The sequence below is a fragment of the Miniopterus schreibersii genome (genome assembly GCF_964146895.1).
Source record: "Miniopterus schreibersii genome assembly, chromosome: X".
Classification (NCBI taxonomy): Eukaryota; Metazoa; Chordata; class Mammalia; order Chiroptera; family Miniopteridae; genus Miniopterus; species Miniopterus schreibersii.
The window spans coordinates 63831411-63857534 of NC_138104.1; the positions used below are offsets into that span (position 1 = coordinate 63831411).

The 26124-nt window shown below is 36.8% G+C and overlaps 1 protein-coding gene across 3 annotated transcripts in view; it reads right to left on the reverse strand.

The window, feature by feature from the left end:
* ZDHHC15 (zDHHC palmitoyltransferase 15) overlaps positions 1 to 26124 on the reverse strand; it is a 180421-nt gene that overhangs the window by 34159 nt on the left and 120138 nt on the right. For 2 of the 3 annotated variants that reach the window (XM_081125836.1, XM_081125837.1), the window contains 3 exons: positions 23715 to 23847; positions 22013 to 22139; positions 13408 to 13511 (listed from right to left, as the gene is read on the reverse strand). In XM_081125836.1, the coding sequence (XP_080981962.1) occupies positions 13408 to 13511; positions 22013 to 22139; positions 23715 to 23847 (364 nt within the window). Of the gene's footprint in view, positions 1 to 13403; positions 13512 to 22012; positions 22140 to 23714; positions 23848 to 26124 lie in introns of all 3 variants that reach the window. The other variant, XM_081125835.1, reaches the window with a different exon arrangement.

Genomic DNA, 26124 nt, shown 5'->3' on the forward strand with positions numbered 1-26124 from the left:
AAAATATTCTGTGTTCATGGATTAGAAGAAGCAACATAGTTAAAATGTCCATATTAGCCTAAGCAATATAAAGATATCATGCAATTCTCATAAAAATCCCAATGACATTTTTTAAAGAAATAGAAAAAACTTATCACATTTGTGTGGAACCACAAAAGACCTCAAATAGTGAAAGCAATTCTGAGATAAAAGAACTAAGCCAGACTTCAAATTATACTATAGAGCAAAGATAATCAAAACAGCATGGTATTGGTAGAAAAACAGACACTCAAACCAATGGAAGAGAAATAAATCCACAGGTGTATTGGCAAATAATTTTTGACAAAGAAGCCAAAAACACATAATGAAGAAAAGAAAGACTCTTCAATAAGTGGTTCTGGGAAAACTGGAAAGCCACATGCAAAAGAATGAAACTACACTTCAGTTTTTCCCCATGCACAAAAATTGATTCAAAATGGATCAAGGACATAAATATAAGATCTGAAACAATAAATTAGATGGAAGACAGGTGCTATACTTATGGACGTTAGTCATAGAGAAGATTTTATGAATTTGACTCCAAAATCAAGGGAAGTAAAGGCAAAAATAAATGAATGGGACTATATCAAACTAAAAACCTGCACAGCAAATGAAACTGCCAACAAAACAAAAAGGCAACTCACCAAATGGGAGAAGATATTTGCAATCAGAAGTTCCAACAAGGGGTTAATATAAAAAATATATAAAGAACTCATAGAACTCAACACCAAACAAAGAATCTTATTTAAAAAATGGGCAGCCCTAGCCAGTTTGGTTCAGTGGTTAGAGCGTTGGCCCGTGGACTGAAGGGTCCTGGGTTTAACTCCAGCCAAGGGCATGTGATCTGGGCTCAGTAATCTGGCCTTATGGCCCAAGGCCCCACCTGGACTCACAAGCTTGGGAAAAGAAATCAACTGAAACTCTGTGATTAAGCTCTGACCTTTACACAAGGGAATGTTTTTTAAATTGCCCCCGGTTCCGGGAATGGAAACTTAAGATGGTACCTAAGATAAATTAACTAATGCTTGTTTTGGCTTCTGTACCCAACCACTTTCACAAGGCCATTAAAACAGCTCATCCCCCTCCAGCCAAGGAGGACATGTTTTTTTGCTTTAAATACTGCTAGTGTAGGGGACGGGGTAGGGCAGATTTGGATGCGGTGCCCCTGTCGTCAGCTAGCGCAATAAACTTTGCTCCTACATTTGATTCTGAGTGTGGCGATCTCGGTTGTTCTCGCTGTTAAACTATAACACATGTACCTCGGTTTCAGGCTCAGTCCTTGGCCCTGGTTGGGGCTCTTGCTGGAAGCAACCAGTCCATGTGTCTCTCTCACATTGATGTTTCTCTGTCTTTCTCTCTTCTGTCTCTCTCTTTCTCCCTTCCACTCCCTCTGAAAAGCAATGGAAAAAATATCCTTGGGTGAGGATTAAATAAAAAAAAATTAAAAAAATGGACAGAAGAGGGCAAAGTATGTCAGTGGAGTATGTGGATCTTTCTCCTACCCCCTTCCAGATTCTAACTGAAATTTGAACTAAGTTAGGGAATATTCACCCTGAAAAAACAGCAGAAGACTGGCTGAAGAGGAGACTTTTAAACAAGGAATGAAAGAAACCACCTGGAAACTGTTAGGAAGAGCAGTGTCACAAGAGGTGCTAGTGGAACTCTCAAGAGCAATGGGAGAAGGGTCCCCCAGAGAAGAGAGAGGACAGGATCCCAGGCAGGGCGTGCAGCTGGGGCAGCCAGAGTGGACAACAGTTGCCCACGCAGCAACCATCAGGGGCTTCTAGCAACCAGAGAGCTGAGCTGCCAGGCAACAGCCATCCATGCAGAAACCAGAGGAAGGGCTTCCAGCAGCCAGAGAGAAGAGATGACTGGCGGCAAAGCCACTTTTTATAAAGGGGTAGCACACAGGATTTTTTTCCCCCAGACACTCACACTATGTTTCAGCGGAAGGCTCGAGATGCAGACTGGAGTGGCCTGAGGAGAGACAGGGGTGGAAGGAGTTGGGCAGAGCGGTGAGGAGGACCTGTGCTGAGTCATACTCCAGATATGGCCTTGGCCTTTTCTCCAGAGAGACACAAGCCCCTCCCAACACCTGAAGCCTATGGAAATGCAAATAACCCATTCCTCAGGATATAGCTTGCGCCACCCTCTGGAATCCAGCTCACAAGGCCCCTAACCACAAACCCAGCAGAGGAGGCATGAGCCTGAGTGAGCAGCAGTCTCAGTGAGTCAGTAGTTGGCTGTGGGGTGGAGACATCCCCCCATTCCCTGGAACCTGGCTGGCACTTCCCTCTCAGAGGATTGCTGGGAGAAAATTCTGGCTTCCAGCAGACCCAACCAGCCTGCCTAAGAGGGACTCCAGCTGGCTGAAGAAAAAGAAACAGACTGGGCACATACCCTCCACCTGCCTTAGGGCCCTGTGCTGCTAAAAAGCAGACGGAGAAGCTCAGCTTAGCCCCTCCCTTGGGGAGACTAGCCCAGTGAAAACAGCTATAAGCTGCGGGCCACTTAAATCTTAAAATATGACTTAAAGAGCCAAACTTGTATGCTTCAGACATTCGGTGACACAAAAGTACCTCCTGGGAGGCCCGAAAATAACATACAAAACAGACTCAGACAACATAAGGGCAAGATCCAAAAGGAAGTTCTAGCAGACACTAAAATCTGCTGAGATGAACTTCCCTTTGTTGGTTTTTTGTTTTTGTTTTTTGAGGGGGGCTGTCTTTCAATATTTTCTTTAGTTTATCTTTTTTATTGCTTTGGTATTATTATTGTTATTAATTTTTCTCTTTTCTCTCTTATTTGCCTTTTCTTTATTATTTTTCTTTTTTTCTGTACTTTCACTTTATCTTTCTTTTTTTTTTTACATTTTCATAATTTTCTTCTTTCTATTTCTTCTTGTCTTTTATACCGTTTTCCTTTCCTTTCCCTACTTTTTACGCTTATTGTTTTTTCTCCCTTCTTTCATCTCAATCTTTTTTCTGCCCCCTTTCTCTTCTAGTATTTTTTATTTTAATATTAATATTATAGCCCAGCCGGGCATGGCTCAGCAGTTAAACGTCAACCTAGGATCCAGGCGATCAGGGTTCAATTCCTGGTTAGGGCATATGCCCGGGTTGTGGGCTGCAGCCGATCAATGACTCTCTCATAACTGATGTTTCTGTCTCTCCCTCTCCCTCTCCTTTCCTCTCTCTGAAATCAATAAAGATATATTAAAAAAATATATATATATTAATATTATATTTTTCTTTCTTTCATTTTTATTATTATTATTATTATTATTGTCCTCTTTTCCCTTTCCTAATTCTCTTTTCTTTTGTGGTTGTTACTGCTGTTGTTGTTGGGATCTTTTGGGTGTTTTTTTTGTTTTCTACTTGTTTTTTGGGTCTGTTTGTTTATTTATTTATATACATTTATTCAAAATATTAGAGATGTCTCTTTTTCTCCCCATTGACCCCTTCCATCCCTGCCATCCCCTTCCTCAGTCCCTCACCACACCATTGTCTGTGTCCTTGAGTTATGCATATATGCATATAAATTCTTTGGTTGATCTCTTCCCCCTGCCACCCACCCCCCTCCTTCCCTCTGAGATTCTTCAGTCTGATCCATGCTTCCATGTCATTGAATCTCTTCTATTCATTAGTTTATTAAGTTCTTTAGATTCCACATATAAGTGAGATCATGTGATGTTTGTCTTTCTCTGCCCGGCTTATTTCACTCAGCATAATATTCTCCAGATCCATCCATACTGTACCAAATGGTATGAGATCTTTCTTCTTTACAGCTGCATAGTATTCCATGGTGTAAATGGCCTACAGCTTTTTACCCACTCACCTACTGATGGGCACTTGGGCTGTTTCCAGATCTTAGCTATTGTAAATTGCACTGGTATGAACATAAGGGTGCATATATTCTTTCTGATTAGTGTTTCAGGATTCTTATGATATATAGGTAGAAGTGGGATCACTGGATCAAAGGGCAGTTCCATTTTTAAATTTTTGAGGAACCTCCATACTGTTTTCCACAGTAGATACACCAGTCTGCATTCCCACCAGCAGTGTACCAGGGTTCCCCTTTCTCCACATCCTCACCCGCACATGTCATTTCTTGATTTGTTGATGGTAGCCATTCTGACAAGTGTGAAGTGATACCTCATTGTGGTTTCAATTTGCATCTCTCTGGTGATTAGCTATCTTGAGCATTTTCTCATATGTCTCTTGGCCATCTGTATGTCCTCTTTGGAGAAGTGTTTATTCAAGTCTTTTGCCCATTTTTTAATTGGATTCTCTGTCTTCCTTTTGTTGAGTTGTATGAGTTATTTGTATATTTTGGAAATTAACCCCTTATCAGATACATCCTTGGCAAATATGTTCTCCCATACTGTGGGTTTCCTTTGTATTTTGAGGCTGATTTCTTTTGCTGTGCAGAAGCTTTTAAGTTTGATGTGTTCCCATATGTTTATTTTTCCTTTTGTTTCTCTTGCCCTAGGTGTATGAGTGAAAATTCCACTACGTGGGACGTCTGTGACTTTATTGCCTATGTTTTCTTCCAGGATTTTTATGGTTTCGTGACTTACATTTAAGTCTTTTATCCATTTTGAGTTTATTTTTGTGTATGGTGTAAGCTGGTGGTCTAATTTCATTTTTTTTTTTTGCATGTAGCTGTCCAATTTTCCCAGCACCATTTATTGAAGAGATTGTCGTTACTCCATTGTATGCTCTTGCTTCCTTTTTCGAATATTAACTGACCCTATTTCTAGGGTCTCTGTTCTGTTCCATTGATCTATATGTCTATTGTTGTACCAATTCTAAGCTATTTTGATTACAATGGCATTGAAGTACATTTTGATGTCTGGTGAAGTGATCCCTCCCCTCTGTTCTTCTTTCTCAAGATGGCTGCAGTTATTCAACGCCTTTCTGTTTCTACGTAAATTTTTTGGAATATTTGTTCTAGCTCTGTGAAATATGCTGTTGGTATTTTAATAGGAATTGCATTGAATCTTTAAATTGCTTTGGGTAGTATGGACATTTTAATAATATTAACCCTTCCAATCCATGGACATGGTATATTCTTCCACTTGTTTATATCTTCCTCCATTTCTTTTTTCAGTGTCCCGTAGTTTTCCGAGTACAGGTCTTTTACATCCTTGGTTAAGTTTATTCTTAGGTATCTTATTTTTTTAGTTGCAGTGGCAAATGGTATTGTTGTTGTTTTTTTGTTTCTCTTTCTGAGAGTTCATTGTTGGTGTATAAAAATGCAAATTGAATTCTGGATGATAATTTTGTATCCAACTACCCTGCCAAATTCCTTGATCAAATCTAATAGTACTTTGATGGAGTCTTTACGGTTTTCTATGTACAATATCATGTCATCTGCAAATAATGACAGTTTTACTTCCTCATTTCCAATTTGGATACCTTTTATGTTTTCTTCCTGTCTGATGGCTATGGCAAGGACTTCCAGTACTGAGTTGAATAAGAGTGGTGAAAGCAGACAGCCCTGTCTTGTTCTTATTTTCAAGGAACAAATTAACCTGATGAACAAATAGGTCCAGAGACATGGAATCATGCTACAGACTTTCAGACCTCAGAAGAAAAGGGGGTGCAAAAAAAGATTAAACAAAGGACTTCCATGCATATATGCATAGCCCATGGACACAGACAATAGTGTGGTGAAGGCCTAGGGTACGGTGGCAACCAGGTGGAAGAGAGCAAATGGAGGAAAAATGAAGGACATCTGTAATGCCTTTAACAATAAAAATAAATTTAAAAAATAAATGGGCAGAGGGCCTAAATAAACACTTCTCCCAAGAAGATAAACAGTCAATAGGTATATGAAAATATGTTTAACCTCACTAGCAATTAGGGAAATGCAAATCAAAACTACAATGAAATTCCACCTCACACCTGTTAGAATGGCTATTATCAGCAAGGAAAAAATAACAAGTGTTGCAGAGGTTGTAGAAAAATAAGAACCCTCATTCACTGTTGGTGGGAATGTAGACTAGTACAGCCACTATGGAAAACCGTATGGAGGTTCCTCAAAAAATTAAGAATACAGTTACCATATAACTTAGCAATTCCACTTCTGGGTACCTACTAAAATATCTGAAAAAACATTTATTTGCAAAGATATATGCACCCTTATGTTCATTGCAGCATTTTTGACAGTGGCCAAGATATGGAAACAACATATGTGCCCTTTGCTAGATATTGGATAAAGAAACTTGGTACATATATACAATGGAATACTACCCAGCCATAAGAAAAGATGAAATACTGCCATTTGATCCAACATGGACAGATCTTGATATTATCATACAAAGTGTAATAAGAGAGAAAAATTCAAGAACCATAAGATTTCACTCATATGTGGGATATACAATGGAAAGTAACAGATGAATAAATAAGAAAAACAAACCCACAAATAACTCATTGACACAGACAACAGTATGGTGGTTACCAGAAGATAGGGATTGGAAAGGTAGTAACGGGTAAGTGGGGCAAAATATATGGTAATGGAAGATTATTTGACTTTGAGTGGTGAGCACACAATGCAGTATACAGATCATGTATCATAGAAATGTGCACTTGAGGAGTTTCAAGATGGCAGTGATATAGGTGGATCTTTCTCACACCTCTGAGAACCAAACTGGAAATAAAACTAAATTGAGGAACATTCACCTGGAATTAACAATTGAAGACTATGTAAAGAGGATACTTTTATTTTATTTTATTTTATTTTATATTTTATTTTATTTTATTATTTTATTATTTTATTGAGTTTTATTTTTTAATTATTTATTTAGTTTTTGGGGGGGGGCAAAGATTTTTTTATTTTTGTTTCAAATATTACAGGTATCCCTTTTTCTCCCCAATGACTCATTCCACCCCGTCCCAACCCCCTCCCCAGTCCCTCTCCACACCATTGTCCATGTTAAAGAGGATACTTCTAAACATTGAAGGGCAAAAATCACCTTGAGACTCTTAGGAAGGACAGGTTTGTGGAAGGGGTCTGGTCCTGTTCTCACAGGTGACAAGCCGAGGTTGCAGAAGGATATCTCAGCTGCAGGAGAGGGTATTTTTCCTGAGAAGAGTGAGGCCTGGACCCCATGCTGGACTCCCCAACCTGCAGCATCATAGCCCAGAGCAGCCGCCCATGTAGCATCCAGTGGTAAAATGTGACAGGGCTTCTGTCTGCCAGGGACAGATGGAGCTTGCTGGACAAAAAGCCACTTCTTTTTAAAAGGGCCAGAGCACAAGATTTTCATTCACTGACACTCAGCCTGAACTTTAGAGGAGGGAGGAGTTGGTTAGGAGAGTCTGGGTTGGGGGACATTGGAGAGAAACATGGTAGACAGCCTGGCAGTATCCTGTGCTTCGTCATCTATTCTCTGAAACCAAAGCAGTCATTTTTCCAGAGGTGCAAGCCCCTCACAGCAGCAGCAGCTTGGGGAAAGGCAATTATCACACCCTCTGGGATACAGGTTTCCCCATACTCTGGTATCTGCTGGCCCTACCCTGTATCAGGACGCTTGCTAAGGTGGCAGCAGTGGAGGCAGGGTCTATGGGTCTGGGCAAACTCAGCGGGTGTCAGTGACAGGCTTTGGGGTAAGGTCATTTGCCTTACTTTCCCACTCATGGGAACCTGACTTGCATTTCCCACTCATGGGAGAGCTGATAGAAGTGCCTGGCTTCCAGCAGATAGTACTGGCTTGCCTATGAGGGGCTCTGCCATGCAGAGGTCAGGGAAATATTCTGGAACAGACTTAGGTGGCTCTGGGATGGGGGGGAACACACTTACCATCTTCTTTGAAGTCTGAATGGCAGCTCACCCTCATGGGAGATCCAGACGTCTCCTGATTCTGTCAAAAGCCCTTAAAAACAGCCTTTTCAGCCATTATCTTTGACAGCCAGCCAGCAAGGAGAGGTAGGTAGAGGCAGACACTCAAGTGCCTTGGAACATTAGTTGACCAATCACAGGGCCCCATGTTGCTAAAAAGACTGCCTAGGAGCACAGCTAGACCCCTCCCATGCACAGCCAAGCCCAGTGGAGGCAGCCACAAACTGTGGATCACTTGAAGCTTTGAACAGGTTGCTGAGAGTGAAAAGTGGAGAGCTTCTGAAATTGGCTAGCACCAAAGTGCCTCCTGGGAGGGCTGGAAATGGCCAAAAAAACAGTCATTCTCAGACAACATATAAGCAAGATCCAAAGAGATATCCCTGCAGGGAAGTTTCTAAGCTCTTTTTACCAGTCCAGAATTACCCTAATTCCAATACAAGATAAAGACACTACAAAGAAAGAGAATTACAAGCCAGTATTCCTTATGAACATAGATGTTAAAATCCTCAACAAAATATCAGCAAATCAGATACAGCAATACATTAAAAAGATCATACACCATAACCAAGTGGGATTTATTCTGGGGATGAAAGGCTGATATATTTGTATATCAATAAATGTGATACATCAAATAAATAAAATGAAGGACAAAAATCACATGGTCATATCAATAGATTCAGAAAAAGCATCCAACAATAACCACCACCTATGTCTGATAAAAACTCTCCACAAAGTGGGAATAGAAGGAGCATACCTCAACATAATTAAGGCCATATATGACAGACCTACAGCAAACATCATACTAAATGGGTAAAAACTAAAATCATTTCCCTTAACAACAGGAACAAGACAAGCATGTCTGATTTCATCACTTGTATTCAACATAGTACTGGAAGTCCTAGCCACAGCAATCAGACAAGATGAAAACATAAAAGGTATCTAAATTGGAAAGGAGGAAATAAAAATATCAATTTTTACAGATGACAGGATATTGCACATAGAAAACCCTAAACAATCCACCAAAAAAATTTCTAGATTTGATAAGTGAATTCAGCAATGTAGCAGGATACAAAATTAACACCCAGAAATAAATGGCATTTTTATACACCAATAACGAACTATTGGAAAGAGAAACTAAAAAACCAATCCCATTTACCACTGCAACAAAAAATTAAGATACTTCAGAACTTAAGCAAGGAGGTAAAGGACCAGTACTAGGAAAATTACAGGACATTGAGAAAACAGATAGAAGAAAATATAAACAACTGGAAGAATATACTGTGTACATGGATTGGTAGAATTAACATCATTAAAATGTTCATACTCCCTAAGGTAATCTATAAATTCAATGTGATCTCTATTAAAATACCAATGGCATATTTTATAGATCTAGAACAAACACTCCAAAAATTTACATGGAATTAAAAAAGACCCTGAATAGCCATGGCAATCTTGACAAAGAAGAACAAAGTTGGAGGGATCACAGTACCAGATATCAAGTTATAATACAAAGCCATTGAAATCAAACTAGCCTGGTACTGACACAAGAACAAGAAAAAATAAACAAATGGGACTACAGCAAACTAAAAAGCTTCTGTACATCAAAACACACCATCAACAAAATGTAAAGGGAATCCACCATATGGTAGATCATATTCACCAATAATTCATCTGATTAGGGGTTAATATCCAAAATATAAAATAACTTATACAATTCAACTCCAAGAAGACAAACATTCCCATAATAAATGGGCAAGGGACCTAAATAGACACTTCTCCAAAAAAGACATACAGATAAAAAAATGCTCAATGTCACTAATCATCAGAGAGATGGAAATTAAAACTAAAATGAGGGATCACTTCTCACCTGTCAGAATGGCTACTATCAATAAACCAACAAACAACAAGTGCTAGGGAGGAGGTGGAGAAAAGGAATGCTATTGGACTGTTGATGGGAATGCAGATTGGTACAGCCCCTATGGAAAACAGCTTGGAGTTTCCTCAAAAAATTAAAAATAGAACTACCTTTTGACCCAGCAATACCACTGCTGGGAATATATCCTAAGAATTCTGAAACTCCAGTTCGAAAGAGTACATGCACCCTTATGATCATAGCAGCATTATTTATAAAAACCAAGATATGGAAACAGCCCAAGTTCCCATCAGTAGATGAGTGGATAAAAATGTTGTGTACATTTACACAATGGAATACTACACCACTGTCTAAAAGAAAGAACTATTACCCTTTGCTACAACACCAATGGACCTGGGGATTATTACGCTAAGCGAAATAAGCCAGGGGTAGAAAGACAAATACCATATGATTTCCCTTATATGTGGAATCTAACGAACAAACTAAATAGAGGAACAAAATAGGACCAGAGGCATGGTTACATGTAACAGACTGACCAATGTCAGAGGGTATGGGTTTGCAGGGGATTGGAGAAAGGAAGGTGAAGGGATTAGCTAATGAAGATATATACATAACCATGGACAGAAACAACAGTGTGGTGAGGGCCAAGTGAAAAGGGTGGTATGGGGTGGGTGGGAGTGGGGAAGGGGGCGAAATGGGGGACATCTGCAACAGTGTCAACAATAAAAATTTAAATAAAAACTAAAAACTGAAAAAGAAATGTGCACTTGAATCCTACATAATCTAATTAACCAATTTTACTCCAATAAATTTAATAAAAACAATCTCTTGCCTTCATAAATGTGTTTCTTTAGCTGGTGTATTGCTGTGCTAAAATAAGGCAGGGATTTCAGAGAACACAAAGACTTTATATATTTCCTGACAGTGGCATTATATTTTTTTTAAAAAGTTACTCCTTTACCATATTGTATCAATTTAGATACATTTTAGAATATATTTCATTACACAATTTACAGGTACATCACTGTAGTAACCTACAATGTAGTAACCTATTATACTTTGGGCTAAGAATCAAACCCTGATATCATTCCTAAAAGAAATTAAGTTCAACAAATCCAGTTGTAACTTATAGCATTTTTCTCAGGAATCTAAGATGCTGAAAGTGAAGTAGCTACTTGTATATGATCAGTTATGCACAGAAAATGGGGGATACTTAAGTATATATGTACCCCTATGTTCATTGCAGCATTGTTTATAATAGCCAAGATTTGGAAGCAACCCAAGTGCCCATCAATAGGTGAGTGGATAAAAAAGCTATGGTACATTTACACCGTGGAATACTATGCAGCTGTAACAGAAAAAAGAAATGCTTACCCTTTGTGACAACATAGATGGACCTGGAGATTATTATGCTAAGTGAAAAAAGCCAGTCAGAGAAGGACAAGTACCATATGATTTCACTTATATGTGGAATTTAATGAACAAAATAAAACCAGAGACATAGGTGGGTGGTACAGGCTGACAAATGTTAGAGGGGAGGGGGACTGTGGGGCTGGGTGAAAAAGGTTAAGACATTAAGCAAAAAATAAACAAACAAAAACCCTCAGACAACAGCATGGTGATTACCAGAGAGCAAAAGGGGACATAAATGGTGATGGATGGAGACTGGACATGGGATGGTGAACTCACAATGTAATATACAGATGATGTATTATATAATTGTACACCTGAAACCTATATAATTTTATTAACCAATGTCACCCCAATAAATTCAATTAAACAAAAACAAAACAAAACAATAACAACAAAAGAATCAACTGTACAAATTGTGAAGCATAAGAACTTGTGTTAGAGAAAAGTATAGTTTTCTAATTGTTAAATCTGTTAGTTACTGGAATGGGTGATAAAGGAGGGTTGTGGAATCTGTCTCAATGGATTTTTAAAAACTCTCATGTATCTAGGATGGCACCATGGTCTTGCTAAAGCTAAAGGCAGTTTATAGTCTATGATTTTACAATTTATGTAAGAAGCTGTTGAATGCATCAGACAACAAGATGGCATCAGATTGCAACACTGTATCTCAGGTGTATTTGTCCAAAGGACAGACATAGCATTATATTGGAAAAAATACAGGATTTGGAACCAGGATACCTTACTATAAATCCAAGTTCTGCCTCTTTCTTGCTATGTGATGTTGGATAAGTTATTTAATATTTCCAAATCTCGGTTTCCTCAATTATAAAATGGGAATGTTATTAATAATGATGCTTACTAAACCTGACAGTTGTGAGAGACCAAGATATGAAAAAAGTATATGAAAGTACTTTGTAAATTATAAATTATATACCTTTTTATGTATTGAATATTTTTTAATCAAGTCTGGAATTGAAAACTGGCTCAAGAAAATAACCTCTTTATAATGTAGTGCTACATCTATACGTAAAGTATTCTTGCCAACACCAGGCTCGGATATGAATAGTTTTTTCCATTGTGGAGATATTTTAAATTAGGTTAAGACCATATAAAACTCTAATTTCTATTAGTTTGGCCTTTTAATACCAAAATAAAAGTTATTACCTTTACTAGTAACTGCCACAACTAAATGTCTGTTAAAAAAAGACTGATAGCCAAAGGAAGGTAAGTCAAAATATAGTCAGTTTTTCAATGAAGAGTCAGCAGGAGAAAGTAAAGGAGTTTCTTTTGTTACAAGTTCTTTGGGCTGGGCAAGAACTCTTTCCTCTTGTAAATATGGCTTTGGGACTGTTTTTGTCTTCCTTAATCTTATTAACATAACTCACTCTAAAACTGTACTTTCAGGCACAGAATTTGGGCCTATATAATCAAACTGGGTGAACATTTAGAAAGGCTTGTTTCCCAGCTCTGTTCCCCACTTTAATGAGCCTCAAATTATTACCCAAATTTTCTGTCAGCTACTGCATAATTGGGATCAGCCACCAAAAATTACTCTCTGAAATCTGTTATTAGCAACATAAACAAATGTTGGAGGCACAGTAGTAAGTATAGCATTATGCGAAGACAAAGAATAGGTGGCAACTGGGGTACATGGCATGAGAACTTAACTTTCAGTTCTCCACAAAAATATCTTAAGTTGATCCAATAAGCTGGTGGGAGAAATGTGGAAGGGCAGAGTTCTTCTCTCATTTTTACTTTGCTCCTCTGCCTTGCCTGTAATGCTATCTTTTATTTTTTCATGTATTTAAGCTATTCTAAGAGAAAATGAGAATGAAATTTTAGAGAAATTTAATCACTGTGAATGAATCAGGGTAGAGAAAGGTAATACGCTATCCACTGATTGAATTAACTCAAGCAAAGGACAATGATTGACCAACTGGCAAAACTGTTTACAAAAATTTACAGCATTGCTTATTATATTTTTTGATTTATCTGATTGGTTATTAATCATGGTACCACAAAGCCTGTAATGAACTTCCCAAGCTGCCATTTAATCCTACCTAAACCACTCAGATTTGCTAAACATATCTTGCCATATTTTTTTCTCAATCCAAAGGGCGCTTATGAGATTGAAATATTATATAATCTTTCTGGACACAATTTTCTCACTACACAACATTGTTCATGTTAACATGGTCTTTATTAGTGCTTGGTCTGTTGGGTGGAGAAGAGAATTCCTTCCTTTTGAACCTACCTACCTCGGTTGTCATCATCATTGTCATCCCAGGGCTCTTCATTTGCTAGCAGTGGGTTCTGTGACTCATTCATAGAACTCATAGGGAAGGAGTGTCCATCACCAGGGCTGGTGGGGAAAAGAAAGCAGTGAGCTCTTGCAGCTAACATAGATGTTTTTATAAGGTAATAACCCTATTACAAATGAGAAGAGAGTCCCTAGCAAGATTTAAACTCTTTAGATTATTGGCTAGAGCCATAGTGGAACAGGATCTCCCAATAGCATCATTTAGTTGCTATATTGCTTTCAATTTCTATATCTTGTTTGTATTTCTGCATCATTGTTGACTGAGCGTTGTGAGAAACAAGTTAAAGAGTTGCTTAAAAACAAAAACATCTTATGTGTGCATAAAACACTTAATAAATATCATTTAATGTTGATGATCCCAATTTAAATTCCACTATCTTATTGTTTGCTTCTAAAATTTCAAAGAGAATTAGCAGATTCAGAATCACTGAATACAGTGGAGATAAGTTGCTGTGAATTGGTGACAGATAATAATGTCTGAATGCTCCACTATTTGGCTTGTATGGCAGAAAGGTTATTAGGAATTGGAGTAGAGAGCCAGAGTGAAGCATTCCTAAGAGAACAGTTTCTGGGTGTAATTACCTGCATGTGGAATTCACTTTACGGATAGCTATATTAACCTGGGACCACCTCCAGGGTTACTTTCTGGCCACAAACAGATGAGATGCATTGGAGGAAACTGAGCTGGCCCAGGCTAAAGTAGGTTAAAATTTGAACATTTGAATTTATATATCTGAATGCACTCCAAATTTGTAGGAGTGACTTTTGCTTTATTCATTTTATATTACCTATGCTTTTTATCCTGTTCACAAATGTGTTTTACTGCAAGTTAACAGATTTTAGGCCCTCTGCCCACTTTTTAATTGGATTTTTTTTGGTGTTGAGTTGTATGAGTTATTTGTAAATTTTGGATATTAACCCCTTACCAGAAGTATCATTAGTCAATATCTTCTCCCATTCAGTAGGTTGCTTTTTTGTTTTGTTGATGGTTTCCTTTGCTGTGCAAAACCTTTTTAGTTCGAAGCAGTTCCATTTGTTTATTTTTTTTCCTTTGTTTCCCTTGCTTGCGAATATATATTAGAAAAAATATTGCTACAATAAATATCAGAGATTTTACTGTTGATTTTTTCTTCTAGGACTTTTATAGTGTCATGACTTATATTTAAGTCTTTTATTCATTTTGTATTTATTATTGTGTATGGTGTAATTTGATAGTCTAGTTACATTTTCTTGCACATATCTGTCCAATTTTCCAAACACTATTTATTGAATAGACTGTGTTTACCCCATTGTATATTCTTGCCTTCTAATCCATAGATTCATAGGTGTGGGTTTCTTTTTGGGCTCTTTATTCCGTTCCATTGGACTATGTGTCTGTTTTTATGCCAGTACCATGCTGTTTTGATTATTATAGCCTTGCAGTATAGTTTGGTATCAGGTAGCATGATAACCCCAACTTTGAACCTCTTTATCAGGATTGCTGTGGCTATTCAGGGTCTTTTGTAGTTGCATATAAATTTTAGGATGATTTTTTTTTATTTCTATAAAAAATACCATTGGTATTTTGATAGGCATTGTTTGAATATATAGATTGGTTTGGATAGTATAGACATTTTAATGATGTTAATTCTTCCGATCCATGAGCATGCTATATGCTTCCACTTATTTGTGTCTTCTTCAATTTCTTTCCTCAATGTGTTGCACTTTTCCAAATACAGTTCTTTTACCTCCTTGGTTTAATTTATTCTTAGGCATTTTATTTGTTTTCTTAATTTCCCTTTCTGATAGTTTGTTATTAGTACACAAAATGCAACTGATTTATGGATATTAATTTTGTATCCTGCTACTCTACTTAATTCATTTATCAATTCTAATAGGTTTTAGTAGGGTCTTTAGGATTCTCCATATATAGTATCATGCCATCTGCAAATAATGACAGTCTTACTTCTTCCTTTCTCGCTTGGATTTTTGTTACCTTATTTTCTTGTCTAATTGCTTGAGCTAAGACTTCCAATAATATGTTGAATATGAGTGGTGAAAGTGGACATCTTGTCCTGTTCCTGATCTTAAGGAAAATGCTTCTAGCATTTACTATTAAGTATAACATTTGTTGTGCATTTGTCATATATGGTCTTTATTGTGTTGAGGTGTGTTCCCTCTATTCCCATTTTGCTGAGTTTTTATCATAAATAAAGGCTGAATTTTCTCAAATGTTTTTTCTGCATCTATTGATATGATCATATGATTTTAATCCTTCATTTTGTTTATGTTGTGTATCAAATGATTTGATTTGTGCATGTTGAGACTACCTTTTCTCCCAGGAATAAATCCCACTTGATCATGATCATTTTAATGTATTGCTGAATTCGATTTGCTAATATTTTCTTGAGGATTTTTGTATTTACTTTCATCAGGAATGTTGGCCTATAACTTTCCTTTTTTAAATGTCTTTTTCTGGTTTTGGAATCAGGGTAATGCAGGATTCATAAAATGAGCATGGGAGTCTTCCCTCCTCTTGAATATTTTTGATTAGTTTGAAAAGGATAGGTGTAAGTTCTTTGAATGTTTGTTAAAATTCACCTGTGAAGCCATCTGCCATCTGGTCTTTTGTTTATTGGAGTTTTATTTTTTTTAAATTACCGATTCAGTTTCCTTAGTAGTTATTGGTCTGTTCAGTTTTTCTGTTGCTTTTTGACTCAGTTTTGGAAGACTGTATGTTTCTAGGAATTGATCTATCTTCAAGATTGACCAATTTGTTGAAATATATTTCTACTATTTATTATAATCATTTGTATTACTGTGGTGTCAGTTATCACTTCTATTGTATTTCTGATTGTATCTATTTGGGTCCTCTCTCTTTTTCTCTTGATGAGTCTGGCTGAAGGTTTATCAATCTTGTTTCTGTCTTTAAAGAACCAGTTATTGATTTCATTGATCTTTTGTATGATTGTTTTTTACTCTATTTAATTTACTTTCACTATTATTTGCTTCCTGCTACTCACTTTGGGATTTGTTTTATTTCTAGTTGTCTTAAGTGTAAGATTATAATGTTAATTGAGATTTTTCTTGCTTCTTGAGGTAGGCCTGTAATGCTATGAATTTCCCTTTTTGGACAGCTTTCACTGTGTCCCATAGATTTTTGGTTGTTGTGTTCTAATTTTCATTTTTCCCAAGGAATCTTTTGTTAACATATTCACTGTTTAGTAACATGTTATTTAGCCTCCATGTAATTGCTTTCAGTGTTCTTTTTTTTTTTTTTAAATGATTTAAAAAATATATATATCTTTATTGATTTCAGAGAGAGGAAAGGAGGGGAACAGAGAGAGATAGAAACATCAATGATGAGAGAGTCATTGATCAAGCCCGCAACCAGGCATGTGCCCTGACCGGGAATCGAACTCTGATCGCCTAGGATCCTAGGCCGACGCTCAACCACTGAGCCACCCCCGGCCGGGCTGCTTTCAGTGTTCTTTATGTAACTGATTTCTAGTTTTATACCACTGTGATCAAAGAAGATGCTTGTTACAACTTTAATGTTTTAAATTTATTGAGATCTGTTTTGTGGCCTAACATGTTGTCTATCCTGGAAAATGTTTCATAGACACTTGAAAATAATGTATATTCTGCTGCATTAGGGTAAAATGCTCTAAAAATATCCATTAAATCTATCTGGTCAAATGTGTCATTTAAAGCCTCTATTTCTTGTTGATTTTCTGTTGGATGACCTACCATTGATGTTAATGAGGTTTAAACATCCCTTACAATTACTGTATGACTGCCAATCTCTCCCTTTATGTCAATAACTATTTATATTTAGGTATTGGGTATGTAAATACCCAATTTACAAAGGTTATGTCCTCTTATTGGATTGATCCCTTTATCATTATTAAATTTAATTCTTTGTCTCTTGTTATAGCCTTTGTTTTAAAGTCTATATTGTCTGATATAAATATTGCTACAGGAGGTTTTTTTTCATTTCCATTTGAATGAAATATCTTTTCCCATCCCTTTATTTTCAGTCTGTGCATCTTTCAATGTGAGGTGGGTGTGTTGTATAAAGCATGTGTATAGGTCTTGTCTTTTTATTCATTTAGCTACCTCATGTCTTTTAACTGGAGCATTTAATGCATTTACATTTAAAGTGATTATTAATAGCTATGTAGTTATTGCCATTTTGTTATTCATATTCATAATATTTTCCCACTTCATCTCTTAAGAAGTCCCTTTATTTTTTTGTGGTTTGAAAAAAAACAAATATTTATTAGAAAAAAATACTTATAACTCTTATAAGACATAACTCATTTAACTTAATTTCACACTTATAAAATTTACATTATATTGAGGGTTGGGTAGACATTGAAGTCCAGATCCAGGTATGTGTGTCATGAACAATCACAAAAGGCTTGTGACAATTTAAGGCAGTATGTGAGTGCACTGTGAACATGAATTTATAGATTTGAAGCACTACTTCAAAGTAAAGTTTTTTATTAATATTTTGTTTCTTGGTACCACTTACATTTGAGTGTGAATATATTTGATATTTATTTTAAATTTCTTTCCTCTTTTTTCTTTTCCATGGTATCTAACAGAGATATTTCCATATAACTTTTCACCACAAGAGCATCAAATGATGCAAACTGGTTTGGCAGTGATGAGCTTTTTTATCTTTTACTTGTCTTGAAAGATCTTTATCTGCTTTTGATGCTAAATGATAACCTTGCTGAGTAAAGGAGTCTTGGTTTTAGAGCACTAATTTCCACCACTTGAATACTTGATGCCAATCCCTTCTGGCCTACAGAGTTTCTGTTGACAAATCAGCTGAGTCTTTAGGAACTCCCTTGTAGGTAACTGTCTTTCTCTTGCTACTTTCAAGATTCTCTCTTTGTCTTTAACCTTTGTCATTTTATTTATGATGTTACTTGATGTGGGCTCTTTTGGTTTATCTTATTTGGGAATCTCTGTACTTCTTGGGCTTGTATGTCTTTTTCTTTTGCCATGTTAAGGAAGATTTTACTCATTATTTCTTTTTAAAAAAATTTATTTTATTGTTGAAAGTATTTCAGATGTCCATCATTTTCTCCCCTTTACCCCTCTCCCCCCACCTCCCACCTCTGCCCAGTTCTTCCTTTGTCTGCTGTCTGGGTCCATGGGCTGTGCATATATGCTTATAAGTTCTTTGGTTAATCTCTTCCTGCCCTTCTTCCTGCCTTCCCTCTGAGATCTGTCAGTCTGTTTCATGCTTCCATGTCTGTGGTCCTATCTTGTTCGTCAATTTATTTTGTTCCTTAGATTCCACATATAAGGGAGATCATTTGATATTAGTCTTTCTCGGACTGGCTTATTTCACTTAGCATAATATTCTCCAGGTCCATCCATGCTGTCCCAAAAGGTAAGGGTTCCTTCTTATTTATAGCTGCATAGTATTCTCAGGTGTAAATGTCCCACAGCTTTTTTATCCACTCATCTACTGATGGGCACTTGGGCTGTTTCCAGATCTTAGCTATTGTAAATAGTGCTGCTATGAACATAGGGATGAATATATTTTTTCTGATTGGTGTTTTGGGATTCTTAGGATATAGTCCTAGAAGTGGGATAACTAGATCAAAAGGCAGTTCCATTTTTTTCATTTTTAAGGAACCTCCATATTGTTTTCCATAGTGGCTGTATCAGTCTGCATTGCCACCAGCAGGACACTACAGTTCCCCTTTCTCTACACCCTTGCCAGCACTTGTCATTTGATGATTTGTTGATGGTAGCCATTGTGGTTTTAATTTTCATCTCTCTGATGATTAGTGATGTTGAGCATATTTTCATATGTCTGTTGGCCCTCTTTATATTCTCTTTGAAGTGTCTATTCATGGTCTTTGCCCATTTTTAAAATGGTTTGTCTTTCTCTTGTTCAGTTGTATGAATTCTTTGTCTATTTTTGAAGTTAACCCCTTATCTGATGTGTCATTGGCAAATATGTTCTCCCATCATTATTTCTTGAAATAGATTTTCAATACCTTGCTCTCTATTTTTTTCAGGCATCCCTATGATGCAAATGTTGGTATTCTTGATATTGCTTTGGAGGTCCCTTAAAGTATCCCTGTTAATTTTTTTTTTCTTTTTGCTGTGTCATTTGGGTGTTTCCCACTGCCTTGTCCTCTAAATCACTTATTTAATTCTTGGCTTCACCTAATCTGCTATTCTTTCTTCTGTTTTTATCTTTATTCCAGATATTGCATTCTTCATTTCTGACTGTTTTTGTAATGGTTTTTATGTTTTTTCAAAATATTTCCCCTCTGTTGATGTTTTCACTGAGATCATTATTCTTAGCCTTAGTTCCTTAAGCATCATTATAACCAGTGTTTTGAACTCTGTGTCTGGTAGATTGCTTGCCTCCATATCACTTTGTTCTGGAGATTTCTCCTGCTCTTGCATTTGGGACTAGTTCCTGTGTCTCCTCATTTTGGCTCCCTCTCTGTTTGTTTCTATGTATTAGGTAGATCTGCTGCATATCCCAGCCTTGGCAGAGTGATCTTTTGTAGTATATGTCCTGTGGGGTCCAGTGGTGCAGTTTCTCTGGTCTCTTGAGCCAGTTACTCCTGGAGTGTCTTTTGTGTGGGTTGTGTGTGCTCTCCTGTTGTAGTTGAGCCTTGATTATTGCTGGCACATCAGTGGGTGTGGTTGACCCTCAGGCTGACTGGTTGTGAGGGCTGGCCAGGATCACAGTGTATGAGCTTTTTTGGGGTCTGACCCCCACAGAGCAGAATTTCCTCCATTGAAGCCCTAGTGACTTCTAAGACCATCCTTTGGGTGTGTTATTTGTGAAGCTAATTTGGTGGTGTTCTTTTGTGGTCTGAACCTGGTCACTGGATGTGTTGGTTCTCTGCTTCTTGCAAGGGACTCTGGTGCAGGTCCAGTTCAGTCTCTACCTGGGCTCCCTCTACCTGGGTCCATCTGTTAGGAGCTACAAAGTGATGCATGGTTGGTAGTCGTCTGTGTTGCGCCCAGAATCACATGAGAGATGTCATGCTGCTAACCTAGGCCAGCTGCCACAACTTCTAGGCCTTGGACCACTCATCAAGAGACACAGGTCACACAGAGGTCAGCTGTTGCCTGCTTGGGGCTGTGGACCTTTGAAAACTTTTAGGAAAGTCTGAAGCGTGGGCCATGATCTTCTGCCTGTAAGAAGCAAGTGCTGAAAGAGACCAGGGTGGTGCTGGAGTTGGATGGGGTGGGGTCTCAGGGAGACACCAGGATCAGGCCAAGGGTATTCACCAGGTTAATGCAGATTCTGATTTGGCGTCTGACTGCAACTTCAGGCTGTGTGGGGAGAGGGCTCAGCACAGGAACAGTGGAATCATCCTGTGCCTGAAGGCTGTGTGGTAGTAGGGCTCAAAAAAGAAACAACAGTGGCTGCCCCTCTAGCCTTTGCCCTGAAGCCACACAATTCAGTTTCTCTCCATATACCCTTAGTTCCTTTTGAGATGCTGTCTCTTCACTCAAGCTTAAGGTAAGTTTTTGTGATTGAGTGAGTCTGTGCTCAGGCCCTTTAAGAAGATGCTTGGGTCTACAACAACTCAGACAGAATCCACACTGATTTTCACAGCCAGATGTGGTGAGGACTTACTTCCCAGTACTAGTGATCTGAGAAAGGGTGCATGTGTGGGGCTTAAACCTACTGCTCCTCAGGGTGAACCTCCACAGCTGAGATATCCCTCTTAATTCTTTATTATGACACATGGGTCTGGGACCAGCTGGTTTCCCATCTCCATACTTCCTACCACTTCTGATGTGGCTTCTGCTTTATATCCTTATTTATAGGAGTTCCATTCAGCTAGTCTTCAGATGACTTTCCAGGTTGATTTTTGTATAATTTGGTTGTAATTTTGATGTGGTCAAGGGAGGAGAAGAGTATAGCATTTACTTCTGTTCTATCTTGAATGGAAGTCTTATTTGTACGAATTTTTTATTTTACAGAATTATTTTTTAATATCAGCTTTAAATAAATATTATAGTACTCTATAATAAATCAAAAAATAAAACTGTGTTCTTCACTATCCAGGCTCCTTTCAAATTAACACAAGTGAACCGCATCTCACCGAAATGATATTACAGTATACATACCATTTTGAATTCTACATTTTTTCACTTAAAGTTTGGTAATACTTTATATTGTATCCTAATTGTTGGCTGGAAACAATGCTGTGATAAACATTTTTGTGTCTAGTTTGTCTCTGTTTTTATAATAGATTCTAAGAAATGGAATTATTGGGACAATGGTTTTGTAGAGATTCTTGTGATTTTAAATTCATTTATAAAAGAGTGGTACTAGTTTACACTGCCACACACGCCACAAAAAAAAAAAAACAACACATGAGAATGCCTATTTCATCACACCCTTACCTACTGATTTGTCTTTGTTAATTTAGAAATGAAAAACTTAGGGAACAGATTCTTACACTGAAGTAATACCTGCTGCACCTTACAATTAAAAATTGAATCTGCTACTTCAAGGTATGGTCCAGCATCAACTTTCAGTGGTAATAATTACGTACCTGGACCAAATAGGTATTAACCAGAACTTCTTGTTGTCTCCAAACACCTGCTGGATATTTTTGATGAAGCCAAGGTTGAACCCATTTTTCTTTGGACCACTTGTAAACACTGGAGTACAGAAGGCCTCTGAGACATGGTAGGGGAGTTGAATAAAAGAGGCAGAAAGCAATAAAAGAAAAAAATTTCAGGACCGTCATGATTTTACAGTTCTCCATGAATGCAACTTGATTCTATAATACCTTTCTGCTGTGGTAGCATAGGCCCTTCATTCTTAATTACTTAGTAAAAACTATTTTAATCACTTAACACAAAGTAAGTTTGTTATTAAATACAAAGAATTGGTACTCTCTTTTTTAAAAAACCAGAAAAAACACATGATGGTAGAAAGAATTAAGCAGCCATGGGCATAGTATATATTTTGTTGTGTTTCATGTAAGGGGTAAAATGATAAATTTAATAGCACTTTATTTGAATCTAATTGGCAACAACAGCCAAATGGTCTCATCTTTAGAGTTGGGACCAAAGCAATAACACATAAAGAGATGGTAATAACATTGATTTGGTTTTGAAACATTTTAGAAATGAAGATGTTCACATTGAAGCCCACAATGTAAGAACTTGAATTTTACTCCAGAAAAAAATGTGAATGGGTGAACTATAATCACCTTAAAGACTAAGAGGAAATGAACCATATTAGTGCACATTATATTTAAACACATTTACTCCATTAAGGAAATACTGTCACTGATAGACTCTGGCTGCATCTGGCCATTTCCTATTTGTGCTTTGTTTCCAGACTCTTTTATCATGAATTTTTTAGTTGTTTTCTTCTTTGCAGCATCTCTAAGCCAAATTTGCTAATCTACCAGCCTCGCAACTAAGTGCTACATAAATATTTGGTTTGGAAAATGAGTGCAAATGCTTTTTAGTGTTATTAGTGAATGAGTTTAAAAGGTATAGTGGCTTTTGTAATAAATTTCCTCAAATGTATTTTAGCTAAACATTCAATATTTTGACATTTTCTCTTCACTTGTCATGAATCAGTTTGCATACAATGTAAATATTTCTTTCACCATAGATGAAAAAATTTATCAGAAATATAATTCTCCAAATAACAGCCCAGAGTATAGAGTAATGGACAGAAAACAAAAAGTTCATTTATTGTATTCATTTTATAGAAACTCACTTGTTCAATGTGTTTATCTCATTTCCATAGTCCCTACACAGCTCCTTGATGATTGTAGGTACTCAATGATTTTTTTGGCTTCAATTCTTTCTCAGGACTCTATTTTTGGATGTGCTCAATAAATTAGATTCTTCTATCTTTATTCACCTTTACCTCCAACTTCTGGTATTCCCTTCTGTACTGATTCTTTCACTTCCCGATGTGAACACTATTTAGAAAAATTTCAAGCTGTAAATCTGGAGAGTTACTATCCAATATGAATTTTAAAGAAAAATGGTCATTTTTGGTTTTTCATGAGGTTTCATTCGTTAATGTTCTTTTCCCTATGTAAACTTCATCAACCATGGCTCTCCACTTTGGTAAAACTTGTTTACATTTGTCTCAGTTTGGAGGCAAAGGAACGTCACTGCAGCTAAAATGTTTCACTGGAAGTTTTTCTTTTCCTTGGGAACAATCCACAGGTCACTGTGATATACATTAATTTTGTTTTTTGTAGTCTTAATATCCAATCTTACCTAAGGTGGTTTTGTTTCTGCTGACAAGCCAACAATGGTAACCAAAGAGAATCACAAGGCTGACAAAAAACATGCAGGCCACAAAGAGGAGAAAAAGGACATGGAACTTAGAGCGAACACTGGGCAATTCCCCCTAAAAAAGAAATAATAAACAGAAACAAGAGACGAAAGTGATAAGACTTGGTTAGTTTTTCTATATAAGTTAGTAATTTTTCATATGTTTAAAATGTCTAAGTGTAATTAAAAAAATAGATTTTGTAAAATTTGTAAAAAAGGCAGTTCTTTCTTTTGATGACCATGCCTCTTATAAATAGGCTTTCAGCTTACAAAGCCTAAAATGGATTCTTGCTTAAGTGCAGGTCGCTGTAAATAGAGTATATAGTGTAACAATTAGAAAAAGGTAATGTGAAAAGGGTATACTCAGTCTTTAATTGGTACGCAAAGTCTTAGTTTTAAAATTAGTTTCTAAATTATGAATCATTGACTAGAGGTAATTTTGAGATCATATGGTTCATCCTCTTGTCTCAAGGTGGGTTATTCTGGTATACTTTATATGTCATTTCCTTGGACATATATGTGTGCTGAAAATGTCATGATGATAAATGTAGGAAGTTAAAACTCATAGGTAGAATTTTAAAATGTTCTGCCCATAAGCCATGAACTGATTTTAAAGCTACTACAAATTTTCTGCGTTTATGTGTTTTTTTTTTTTATAACTGAAGTACAATGTGCTAATATATTACATCCTGTAAAATTACTATTTAGACAATAAAATCAGGCAGTATTTGACAGGCTAATCTAAAAGCAGATAGTTAGTTAAAGATTTTTATAGTTAGCTGGGACATTTCATTCTCCATGTGGCACCATTTAAAAAAATGCAGCCCTAGACTAAAATGAATTTTCTAAAGTTCTATAGCGTGCACAGCATGTAACATTTTGTCTTCTATAGAGAAGCTTAGAAAAAATTTCAGTTTTGGAGTGAGCAGTTGTGGTAATGACTTCTTTATTCCCTCCTTTCCTGTGCTGATCATTGTTTTGGCATGGTGGATTGTTTTGAAGTGTTTCTAAATGATCTTGAGTGAAAGTTAAAGGTGATTCTTGAAGTGGACCTTACATTAGTATCTGATTCTACTCTAGCTTAGAGGGAAAACGTTAAGGCTGGAAAACACTTGGCAAATTCAGAGGGTACAGATTTTTTTCTTCTCTTAGTAGAGACTTTTATTCTTTTTTATAATTAAAAAATATGTTTTTATTGATTTCAGAGAGAAGAAGGGAAGGGGAGAGAGAAACATCAATGATGAGAGAGAGTCATTGATCGACTGCCTCCTGCACTGGGTATCAAGCCTGCAACCCAGGCATATGCCTTGACTGGGAATCGAACTATGACCTCCTGGTTCATAGGTCCATGCTCAACCACTGACACATGCTGACCAGGCTTTTTATTCATTTTGATGTAAGGAAATGTTGTAAATCTTCCAGTATTTGTTTGAAGAATGAAGATAAGGAGAAGTAAGCCAGTGAGATGCTTTTATATGAGGGGTGGTCTTGGTGAAATTTGCATGAAATTTGCTCTCTTTTGAAATGATCCCTCTTGACCTAAGTACCCAAACTAAATTTGATTGGTTTTTGTCTGTTTTGTTTTGAATTTATAGAAAAGACTCTCTATATCAGTTTGTAAGAGTTTTTGCCTGGTTTATTTGTGTGTGTGTGTGTGTGTGTGTTTAATGTTATATCCATAACTTCAATTTATTTTTTTTATTTTTATTTTTTATTGTTCAAAATATTACAGATGTCCCTTTTTCTCCCCATTGACCCCTTCCACCCCTTCCATTCCCTTCCCCAGTCCCTCACCACACCGTTGTCTGTGTCTTTAGGTTATGCATATATGCATATAAATTCTTTGGTTAATCTCTCCCCACCCACCCACTCACTCCCACCTTCCCTCTGAGATTTGCCAGTCTGATCCATGCTTCCTGCCTGGTTGGGTTTTTATTTCACATCTCTACCTTTTGAATATGTTTTTTGAAGCTTTTAAAACTCATATTTATATTAATTCTTACCTTTTATGTTTAAATGGGAAATAAAAAATGACTGTGCAAAAGGGACTGATATAAAGTCAGTTCACACCTTGGGTAGCTGAGTTGGAAGTCTTTCCCTTCCTTAATTACTCTTACAGGACTCTTTTCTGTCAGCCAAATTATATTTACTGTGTTGTCTCTTGATAAAGTACTTAATATTTAATTATATTTTTGTTAGAGGAAGATGATGGTCCTGTGTTCAAAATTAACTTCTCAGAAGATAACCAAGCTAAATTACTCAAAGCAATAACCACCAGAAACAGTTCAGGGGAATACTGGTGGAATAATACCTATTATCTTGTTTCTAAAATAATTCTTAATCTATGTGAGGG